Source organism: Quercus robur, chromosome 6 (genome assembly GCF_932294415.1).
Source record: "Quercus robur chromosome 6, dhQueRobu3.1, whole genome shotgun sequence".
In the NCBI taxonomy this organism is placed as follows: domain Eukaryota; kingdom Viridiplantae; phylum Streptophyta; class Magnoliopsida; order Fagales; family Fagaceae; genus Quercus; species Quercus robur.
The window spans coordinates 901090-913031 of NC_065539.1; the positions used below are offsets into that span (position 1 = coordinate 901090).

Sequence of the window (11942 nt, forward strand, 5' to 3'; positions counted from 1 at the left end):
AATGACAACTATATCGTTTGAAAAGAAAGCTCCCACCTAAAATTGACTTTTCATATGAAGCCTTTAAGTGACTTTTCATATGAAGCCCTTAAGTGGGATTCATTGGACAATGGGTCCTCGATTTTCCCTGCTCCACTGGCAAATGTATTAATCAATAGTCTGTGGGGTTGAAAAATCAATACATAGGACGGTAGAGATTTTGCTATTGACTGAGTCAAGCCTATTTGATGACACATTTGTTCTCACCAATTGAGAGCGTTACTTGTTCGTGTCAAGCAATTAAAAGGTCTATAAAGAGAGCCCCGCATATGAAACAGCTTCTTGTCCTTGTGTTCTGGTCCTCCCTAGTCCCTACACTAGTAAACTCAGATAAAAGATATTACCATGGCTCTCTCTTTGCAAAACAGAGTCCTTACTGTTCTACTATTTGCTCTCCTTTCATTTAAGGCCACCTCCAGCTCCCACCACCACCACCACCACCACCACCAGGGGCTCAAATCCCTCCACTTTTCTCTGTTTCAACATGAAACAATAAACAGAACTGGGTACATCATAGTGAAAGGTGTGGCAGGACCAGGCGTTAGTCAAACCACAACGCCTTTTGGAACCTTATTTGCTTTCCAGGATCCAATGACTGTCACAGCCAACCGAACTTCGAAACTGGTTGGAATTGCAGAGGGAACTTCCATTACTTCTGGCCTGGATGGACTTAGGAGCATCTCCATTGCTAAGATCACTTTACGTTTGAAGAACCACTCAGGTTCAGTTTCAATTGTTGGAGGCACACATAACATAAAGCCCTCTGATCATCCAGTTGTGGGAGGCACTGGTGATTTCTTGTTTGTGCAAGGTTATGTTACATCATCTCCGGTCAACCTCAAGGGCTTAACCGTCACCTACAAGATCGAGTTTCACCTGTACTGGCCTCCATATGCTACTCACACTTCATCATAAAGAACTTGCCCGCCTATGTGAAAGATGTTGCCACTAGTCACTTATTGTTTCACTGTTCCAGATTTTCATTAGCTTCTGTTGTGAAAATGTCATTTTCTCCAATAATGTGAACAAAGCTCAATTTTCTTTTAAACGTGATATTTCACCTTTCATGTGATGTTTTGTTTTATCTTTTCATTTTTAATTTATTTTCTTTTCCTCATAAATTACCAAATGATTTCATCAGAGTTAGAAAATGTACAAAATGAAAAACAATCAATCAGTTTGCCCAGAAAAAGGAAAAACAATCAATCACGATGCTATCCCACTTCGACCAACCTACCCAACATATTAAACACTTCCCCTCGTTTATCTTACGAGAAAGAAAGAAGATAATCTTAATGCTTTTCATTTCCATTATTATTATTATTAAGCTTTTCTTTTCCATTATAAATGGGAATTTGAGGGCATCTTTCATTTTCAAATCCAGGAAAAAATAATAATAATTTAATAATACAATAATGTAGTAACTCAAACTATCAACTTTTACTGAACACATTACAAGCATGGGAGCTTTCATCTTTCACTAACAAAATTAGCAACAACGATGTCCACAAGGAAAATCAATTATACAAATAAAAGAATAATAATGACAAGAAGACAAATAGAATACAACAATTGCTTAAATTATATCCCAAAAACTTACAGATATAACCAACCAGGAATTCGTAGCTACACTTAACTACAAAATCGTGTGAATGAATAAATATTAGTTAGCAGAAAGATTAAAATTTCACACAAAATTGGAATCAGTCAGACCCAGAATCAACGAGGCTTGTGCAGACGAGGACGGTTGCAGAAAATCCTGCCATTGGCCCTCACAAATGCCGCTAAAGCTACACTCAAGCCTGCCCACATAAACGAAAAGAAAAAGTGCCGAAGATCGTATTGACCTGTGGAAAAGAAAAATGAAACATCATCATCCAAAAAACAAAATTTTCCCACGTTAGCAAAAATAATGTCTTTTAGACTTGCAACTCCAACAAAGGATGCTCTATATGGTTCTTTACAAGGCCCCTCAAGTGAACAATAGCAAAGAAAAATACTTTAAATTAATGCATCTGTTTATTCTGAAGTTAGCTATTATTTCTTCTTGTTAAACAAGCAATACTCCACTGACCTTGCCTCAATGACATAGTTGCGAAAAAGAACCCAGTCAAAACCAGTGATAAAGCCAGTGGAAAGGACTGCAAAAAGAAATAATCCCAGGTTAGAGTTTGAGATATGAAGATAATTACAAGAAATATCTAGAAATCGATAACAAAAATATAAAATTGTTGTTGAGGAAACCAGTTGGATAAATCTCCGCATCCACTAAAGTCCTAAGAACTGTTTCAAAATGAGCAACAACGAAATCGAGTATACATCCCAATGTGAAATAAAGAACAGAAAGGATGCAGTCAAAGGAATAGTTACAAGAAAATAAATATTTTGAAATAAATTAGGTAGATATTTTATTTTTGTTGAGAAAACTAGTTGGAAACATCCTCCACAAAAACTACAAATTCAAGAACTGATGTATTTAGACTCGGTGGAGAATGAAATGAGATGCACATCCAAGTGTATAAGCAAGCTTTACTAAAAATGTACTAAAATTTGTGGCCTTAAAAAAAAATTATTGGCATTTGGCTTGTACTCACAGCTACAGCCTCAAGGCCTCCTCCTTTTTGAGATGGGGTAGTCATATCTCGGCCGACAGAAACAATATAATGCCCTTGAAGGAGATCAATTGCGTCCTTCAGATGTTCAAAAACAAGAGAACAGAAAGTCAGTTTAGTTTCTGATAATGTTGCAGAAAGAAATCACAATCTCTTCACATAAAGGATGTACAATGTGACCATACATAGCTTGACAAAAAATGAGATCTTGCAAGAATTACAAGGAAAATTATCAAATGAAAAGGACTGCACAAAACAAAGCAAATAACCGCTTCAACTCTTACATATCGAATTATGTAAATGCACATAGAAACAAAGCATGCTATAAGAAATGAAAATCATTCAACCGATCAGCACATAGTTCAAGTGTTCAACAAAGTCTCAATGCAAAAGATAGCAACAGACCACCAAATTTCTGGGGTCAAGTTATTTTGTTTGTTGCCAGGGGTTTTTTTTGTGTGTGTGTTTGGGGGGGGGGGGGGGGGGGGGGGGGTGGTTGTTCAGAAAGAAGTGGATACATATTGATAACAAACATAAAAAGTTTGATGATAGCCTACAATTTCTAAAACTCCATTTGAGTATCTATAATTTGAACGAAGAAAGAAACATACTAACCTGTTTTGTTCCATCACAAAAGTTATTCAAATAATAGCGTGCAAGGGCATTCCATCCATCCTTAAGGATCCCTTGGATTGTCCGCTGGCCATATCTATAATCCAACCAAACAGAACCAATTTATTGTACAGGGGAAAAAAAGTTCCACGCTATACATTAGTGCCATTATCCTTGTATTCATATAGATATCATCATCTTTATGATGACAGTAGGGCATGTGGTTTTAGTCAGAATGATGTATCCAAGGAAATTATTCAACCAAAAGTATGAAATATTGCAAAGGTGCAAAACATAAAAGAAGAAATACTTACATCAAAATGCTCCATTCAAATGAAATACAGCAATTAAAGGCTTGCCATTTCATACACATTTGCAGATAAACTCATATTCAACTTATAAAATCAAAATTTATCCACCTTCCAGTCAGAAAATACTAGAAAGACTTTTTCATCCATGAGCTTCAATAAACCAACAATGGAAGAGCACATAGACATGAATGTAAAAAAAAGTTTTAGAGTAGATCCATGGAAAAGTACCTGACAAAATCTCCTTTCAAAGCACCAGTGCCAGAATATTGAAGGCTTATGTCATCCCCATGATTAGCCCACACTGAAGATACAAAAACAGGTATAAGTAAAATCCAGACTTCACATAGTAGGAGAACCATGGAAAATATGATTAGGAAAGTAGAAAATAACCACAAGTAATACGATAGCGAACATCATACTATGCGAAAGAAAAATTAAAGTACTCACAGACTTTAAAGCTATCATCAAACTTTGGATGTGAGCTGATAGTTTCTTCAGCACCAAAAACACCAAGCCTTCTAAGTTGGAACTCCAACATTTTCCGGCCTATCATGCTCTGCAACCATATCTTAGAACATTTACTCTTGTATAATTAATTAGAAAATTAATGGTTAACAAAGAAAACCACAGGATAGTTTTTTTTTCCGTCATATTCAAAACTTGAAAGATAAGCAGTAGAATGACAACTAGAAAAACCCAAGGATAAGGGAAGTGCATGCCTCACCTGCAATTTGAAAAACTTAAAGTAGAAAAAGACACAATACACTGATGATGACCTACAAATTTTTTTCCTAAATTTCAAGAACATTATTCTGGGATAAAGATTAGAGTTTTAATTACTAATTTCTTAGATCTCCCTTTGCAGTAAACAGAAGTCATAGTCTACATATGCAAATTTCAGCAGAGGCATAATTGTATGAGCTGTTAAGCTGTTTTCTATGTGATTGATGTTAACCTACCTGGGTAACATTCGTACGGTCTAAGCAATCAATACAATTTGTCCGCACAACTCCAAGTTGCTCCTTCATTTTCTCACCCTTTTCATTCAACAAAAGGTACCTTAAAATTGAAAACAAGCAAGCAACTCAGGAAATTAATTACACACTTATTTGGACCACGTGTTGGGCACATAAACTGAGTCATGGAAAATGCTTCTTCTTCACGTATTTTCATGAGAGAATCTAGTAGATAACTGAAAAAGCATATCTCAAAAAAACAACCCGTGAAAGCATGACATGTCAATTGTTATTGTGCTGTAGTGTTTTTAGTCATTGCAACTCTAAAAACACACAAAAAGGAAGATAACAAAGCACAAATGATTAATGTTAACATCAGTATGTCAACTACACATTTTACATAACAAGGACACTCCAGTTTATGAGTCCTTATAATTGAACCAAATGCCTCATAGCTCTGCCATGAAGCAACATAAATGTATAGATCTAAAAAGACAAAGTTATGTATATATTACCATGGGAAGGAAACCATACCCGTTTCTCTCAATGAAATCTGAAATTTGCTCATAAAGGATTGAGAGGCGCTCAAAATGAACATGCCCGCAAATATGATGAAAATCGAAGTGCAGATATCTACAATGTTGAGTAGGTCTCAGCATGAGATCAAACAAAATAATATATACATCAAATACACAGTTTTATATTTTTCTAATGTTAGTATCAAGAATTTTTACCTTACATCATCACTAACAACATGCTGCATTGCACCTGCATATTTTTCACTTAAGCGTCCTTCACCTCCATGCTGAAAAGTGACAAAGGTAGCATAAGAATAAATAGCTTAAATAGTTACACCCCTACACATACACAAATTTACAAATGGGGAAATTTTTGTACCTTGTTGACAAGATCAACAGCAAAAACAGCCCCATATTTTTTTCTTAAATCCAGAAAATGTCGCTCAACTACTTGAGGCTGTATACAGTACAGCATAGTCAAAAACAAGTAGAAAGCATTCATTTGCAATCTAACAATGCCATAAATGAACAAATAATACAACACTCACAGCTTCCTCAAGTTTAACAATTTGAAACTTCGGCTTATATGTCAAATCTACAATTTGCTCCCAAAGCAATGGAATTGACCCCCGAACCTGTTAAAGGCAATATAAGGGCATATAAGACTAGACAACTCAGATAACAAGCAAGCATAATACACTACCGATTCTGCTAAAATACTTTCAACCATTTACTTATAAAAAGATATCCTAAATATTCATTCTATCAGATTAATGGTAAGCATTCCCACACACCTTGATTTTGGCTGTTTAAACGTTGATGTTCATTATAAACCACTAAATGACATAAAGCCCTCTTTCTCCAAAAATCTGAGAGGACTAGAGTTTACTCTCATGGTCACAAGAACCAGACAAAAATTTGGGTGAGTTCCAGCTCTATTCTGAGCACCTTTAAGTAAAGATATCCTTATTTTCATGGTCCAAACTCATGCCATCCACTACAGTGGCAATAATGTGTCATAGGAGAAATTTTAAAAGGTGATCATTTCATATCAAGGAAGGGGGTAATCACAATATCTCGTGATGAGTGTTAACTTCAAATCAGCTTAAATTTACATTATCTAAGCATTTTCATTCCACTGGGAAATAGTCAGGGTTCAATGCTTATTCCAAAAGCACATAAGCTATTACATTTGAAAGCGGGGAAACAAATTCAAGCATCTCTTTTCACTCTGCTTCTTTCACAATCTGAAAGTGAAGAAACTAAATGTTTTTCAAAACCTTGTAGAGATCACCAAGACAATGTTAAAAGGAAACAAATTCAACCAACTGCTTGTAAAGACAGTAACTGGTAATTTTGGAGGGATTCAGTTCTTAATACATATCGAGAATGCAGCATCCCTCAATTTATTGGCAAATTACTAATATCTTTTTCACATTGATTGTCAAATGTACATCTTGAATGTGTTACTTCTTTTTTATGGTCTTAAAAATTTTGTTCTGTACTATCTAATATAATGATTTTAGAAAATAATAATTATACTGCCTACCATACTATGCCACAAGATCCACTCTAACATTCACAAAATATGATATCCACAGTGCTTTTGTCAAGTATCATTTACCCTTGATGTTTAGCATTTAGGATTTTGGACTGTATATTTGTAATGATATTTGTGTAAACAAAAAATAACTAAAAAGTATATAAAACATTACCTGAACAAATGATGCTGTAAATCCATTAAATTGCATAATTTGCTCGGATTCCACAAAATTAGCAACATACCCATCGGAATCAGCTCCTCTTCTCCACATCCGAGTGCCTTGTAAGGAATGCAACTATTATTTATTATACTAGCAAGAGGATATAAGGCCAATACTTAATGCCACTTTGAAAGAGGAAACGGTATAATGCATTTTACTGTGCATTGATGAGAATATGGCTAGGTGCTCCTGAAACTTCATTAGCACGTGGTCACTTTTTAATCATGCTATCAGTCAGCAAGCATGTGTTAAGTTGTTGGCACTCAGCACGTAAATTTTTCTCATTAGAGACCTCTTTGGATAGTAGATCATTTCATATGGCATCAAAGCATATGTCAAGATTGGAAGCATCTGTCTCACAAATTGTTTGTGATGGATCTTTTTATAGTTTCTATTATGATGGAAATTTGGTCATTGCCCATGTAATGTTCTTCAAAATGTTCAGTGTCAAATTAAGTGCATGGATACAAAATTGTAAAATGCATTAAACATGCCCCTCTCTTGTCAAAAATGGTTAGTTACTGATACAATTGCTAGATTGGCATTGATTTAGAAATGACCTATTTTTGGATAAGTAAATTACAAATGATATTAAAATTAAAGCTTTACAAATGATCCAACAATCAAAACCTCTTGATGTATATTAGACCCTATCAGACCCTCACATATATTTTATCCCAGTTCCTATTAGAATTAATATGATTCTCTATCAGTTAGTTGCAGCAAATGGTGCATCACAAGGGAAAGGAATGCAAGGAACCTTGAAGGGTGTGAGAGGTGGAACCTCACCAGGGCAGAAGCCCTTTGGACCCAACCCTGGGGAGTAAACCAGGGTGCATCCTAGTGTTTTCTAATAAAACTAATTACTTATCAAAAAGTTAGTTGCTGCAAGTGAATAGTATTGGTATAATGGTGAAAAAATTAATAATTCATGCAGATAAACTTATTAAATCAGTAGGAATTACTAATTTCCTGGAGTTCTTCTGTATAGAATATAGTACTGAACTAGTCTTTGTGAAAACAGTAATGATAACCATAAATGAACAGACCGAGATACATATTAACAAAATAAAAAGGTAATACAGGCTTTGAATACCATTTCTCCTTGTACATCTCCTCGCAACCAGAGTAACATCAATAACATCTTTCCCAATGGCTGCTTGAAAGTTATTAAAGCTTGATGAACAGTTAAGGAAAAACTTGAAATAAAAAGAATCAACTAGCATTTATATAAGCCACTAAACTATAAATATACACTCTCATGTGACACAATCAAAAAACTGAATCCAACAATGAGATAAGGATATTCCCTTGGACAACAGGTAGTATGTACGGATCAAGCTGTGCATAGGGAACCATATAGATGTTAGCAGTTAGTAAAGTATACATGTAAAAGGACTGACAACAACTTTGGCATCAACCTGACCTTGTTATCTATGAGCACTTCCAACATATAGTTGTTCCATAGAAATCGAGGTTCTGCCTGTAGCAAAAAAATTAGTGACATTAGCAAAATCCCCATTTACTGGAAATCTAAAATTACAAAGAAACAGCAATGAAGCTTGAACAGAATGATGACAGAGATTGAAAATCATCATTCAGACAAAATTGTAGGCAGAACCTACATAAGAAATCTACCTTCTCACTTCAGACCCAGCATATACTAATATCTTAAAGAAAAAATCAAAAAACAAAAGAAAAGCAACTACTTCTAAGATCAAGGCTTACTTGTCTCCAAAGAGGAAGCAATTTTGACTCATCACCCAGATCATTTAATCGCTGTGCACTGCAGCACCCCCAAAAAATATCATATTTTGTGTGAAGGCCATCATTTGCATCAGATGTGAACATAAATAAAATTTAGTGTCTCCGTCAGTTACAAGTACAATAGTCTGTGTTGTAAGATTAATCCCCTTCTAGATAATTACATCTTGATTTGGTTTAAGCGTGAATAAATCTAAGAATTGACCTTATGTGCAAAGGCCAAATAAAGAAGTATTAAAATACTTTCTTTTTTGGAAGGGGAGGGGGGCCAGCTCTTTGTTGCCGATCCACTTTAGGTAAGAACATTTGTTTGTTTCCCAGACACAATTAAGAATGGACAAATGCCACGAAAGTGGAAAAAAATGCTGACCTCAGTGTTAAATTGGTTTCGTATGAGAAGTACAGACCAGAAGTCTTCTCTGCAATATTTAGCAGCCCAGAAAACTCAGTCTCCATCTTTTTCTGCGAGGAAGTTCATATAACAATTACAGAATTGAAATCAAATTCCATCCATATAAGACAAATAAACGTTAAGGCAATAACTTACCTGCTCTGCAGGGGAATTTTCAAGAGAATGATTACAGGGAAAAATCTTCAGGGATGAAACTTTAAAGATAGGATGCCCCAAGTAAGATCCAACACATTCACGCTCGGTTATAACTATTAAATACGAACCTAAAATAAAAGCATAGAAGAATATTAAAAAATCAATATAATCAAACAAGCTGCAACTCCAGTGCAATAATTATATTAGAATAAGAAACTAGATGCATATACATTTGATTTAATCTTTCCTTCCTCTGTTTTAGGTTCTATTTACTCCACTGGTCTTACATGGCACCACAATTCTGCCAATCAAATGTGTCATATCCCCAACATTCAGGAATCATGTTTCAATGTGCCTTTATGCATTTTTTGGGTTCATCCGTCTCTTATTACCAAAAATTTATGCACACTGTAATATGCAATTAATCTTCCCAGCCATGAATTACTACCCAACTACCATTTTCAAGAATTAAAAATGAAATAAAACCATATATCAACATCAATTAACAATCAATGAACAGAAAACAACTACTGAGAACATAAATAGCCATCAAGCATCATTTAGTGTATAGCACATTTTGGTGAGATAAAAACAAACTGGGTTTGACTTAAGCTGTCTAAGAAAATAAGCTGGCTTAATTTATAAATTAAGCTGTAACAAATGGCACCAATGCTCTATAAGCCACTATAGTTAATGTACGATATCTTAAATTGAAAAGGGACAAAAATCTTATGCAAGCAACTAATTAACTAATTAGGGAAAAATGAATTTAAAGTAGTACGTCAAGGTTCTCTATCCTAAAACACACAAGAACATGTTTTGAGCGTTTGAAAAGATATTTTACCTGCCAAGAGCTTTAGCATCCCAACAACACCAAAAATTGGCCGAACTTTAGGAACAGAGCTGGATTCTGGAAGCTCATCTGTAGGGTGATCAAAGAAAGACCCATCAACTAAAATATTCACCATTAACACTCTAAACAACGCACAACTAACAGAAATAGAAACTGAGAAATACAAACAATAAGTCTAGAGGCACAAAATTTTTCACTAACTGTTGGCATCTATAATAAAAGGGACAAAGTTTAGCTCCAAATTTGTTTAGACCCATCTCCTCTAGCCCACTACATGGTAATTTATAAGACTATCCATGCGTATATTTACGCAAGTTCATGACTCGTTAAAAATGTCATGTGACTAAAACTAAACATAGAATGGTCTCTTCAATCATCACATGGGCCCACTACTAACAACACTTCTTCCTAATAAAAGCAATGTTAGTAGTAGGCCATGTGAAAGTGATAACTCCAATCATAATTCGCTGTCAAAACAAGTTGTGAAAAATAATCGAGTCCCTAACATTACTCGAACATCAATAACAATCATTATAAACTCACCAATCAGACTCATTGAGCCGTCCTTCCGACTGATGACCAAGGAGGAACCACAAGAGCCATCAGTGGGCTCAACAATATACTGATCCGGAAACTCCCATAGACGCAGACGCGAATATAGCTTTTTACTAGAATCAGCCCTCTCCATCATTATTGAAACCTAAATCCACTTCCAAACAACAACAACAACAACAACAACAAAAATTCAATCGCATAGCCAATTAAATAAATTCAAATTTCCTCTCACCTACACAATAGAAACTGTTTTTTTTTTTTTTTTTTTTTCATTTCATTTCAACAAATTCAATTTCATCTCTGATTTCTGATTGGCAGCCAAGAAATGTTTGAACTTTACTAACAAACAACAATAACAAAATTCAAATGAATTGCTAATTGAATAAATTCAAATTTTCTCGGAGCTCCTAATAACTAACAATCAAATTCAATTCATCTCTGATTTCCTGCTTGGCAGCCAAGAAATCTTATACAATTCCGATAAAATACATTATCAGCAGCCAAACAAAGCCTTAATTACGAAGAACAGAGAGTGTTGGATACGATACCTGAACAACGAAACCGATCGGAGATCGCACGTGAAAACTTAAACTACTTTCCGTAAAAGGAAAAAAAACAGAAAAATTCACGCAACAATCAAACTAAAAACAGAAGAATGAAAAAAAAAAAAAAAAGTTTTTAATAACCACAATGGTATATGAGTATTCAATTTGTTTATATAGAAGAGGAATTTTCAAGATTGGGAACACAATTTTTAAAAAGAAAAAAAAAAGTAAAGCAGGTATTAAGACATGTTCATAGTATAAATAATGGAGAATTAAAATTAAGGTTAAAAGGGTGAACCTGTACGGCCAAGGGAGTCCTTGGAATCGAGAGAAACACCGGAGGATGCTAAGCTTACGACGTCGTCGAGATCATCGTATCTAGTGGCCTGAGATAGTGAAAGTTATTTTGATTGGATCCAAATCGAGATTTGGAAAATGAATGTAAGGAAAAAGGATTTAGTTTTCGCGGAAATTGGATTTCGCTAGTAATTTTTTCAATCAGAGCAAGCGCGAATTTAGGCTAAAGTAGTGCTGGGCCCAGCCCAAGCCCAACGAATTTTACTGCTTCTCGCTCGCACCTGAAGAATCTGTTTTGTTACACGTGGCATGTTTTTATTCGTTAATGGGGGTTTGTGGGTCCCAATGCATAGTCAATGGGAGATTGTCTTTTTGAAGAATCTCGACCGTTGGATCTTAATACCTCCTGTTCAACTTTGACAGCTCGGATAGTACTGGCACTTATTATGCCCAAAAAGGAAAATACAGAAAGGCAAAGGCAGAAATTGCATGCTATTAATTACTTAAAAGTAGTCAAAAAAAAATTAAATTGGTAACTTTGCCATAAAATATATATATATAAAAAAAAAA

The 11942-nt window shown here is 34.9% G+C and overlaps 2 protein-coding genes across 3 annotated transcripts; one reads left to right on the plus strand and one right to left on the minus strand.

Annotated features, from left to right (window-relative positions):
• The first annotated feature begins 304 nt into the window (after positions 1 to 304).
• On the plus strand, positions 305 to 1111 carry LOC126690445 (dirigent protein 19-like). Its single transcript, XM_050385599.1, has one exon. The coding sequence runs from the start codon at positions 385 to 387 to the stop codon at positions 952 to 954; it is 570 nt and encodes a 189-aa protein (XP_050241556.1). The 5' UTR covers positions 305 to 384; the 3' UTR covers positions 955 to 1111.
• A 489-nt stretch (positions 1112 to 1600) lies between these two features.
• LOC126690444 (phosphoinositide phosphatase SAC7-like) lies at positions 1601 to 11580 on the minus strand. 2 transcript variants are annotated; one of them, XM_050385598.1, is made up of 21 exons: positions 11374 to 11580; positions 10519 to 10675; positions 9967 to 10044; positions 9123 to 9250; positions 8946 to 9037; positions 8540 to 8597; positions 8238 to 8294; positions 8119 to 8152; positions 7908 to 7988; positions 6764 to 6870; positions 5597 to 5683; positions 5428 to 5505; positions 5265 to 5335; positions 5065 to 5163; positions 4534 to 4633; positions 4022 to 4130; positions 3803 to 3875; positions 3267 to 3360; positions 2634 to 2729; positions 2114 to 2180; positions 1601 to 1886 (listed from the first exon to the last, which is right to left on the minus strand). In XM_050385598.1, the coding sequence occupies exons 2-21, from the start codon at positions 10664 to 10666 to the stop codon at positions 1759 to 1761; spliced, it is 1785 nt and encodes a 594-aa protein (XP_050241555.1). In that variant the 5' UTR covers positions 10667 to 10675; positions 11374 to 11580; the 3' UTR covers positions 1601 to 1758. The 2 variants fall into 2 exon arrangements, with proteins under 2 accessions (XP_050241555.1, XP_050241554.1); XM_050385597.1 differs by having other exon boundaries at positions 10519 to 10684; positions 11374 to 11579.
• Positions 11581 to 11942: the final 362 nt, after the last annotated feature.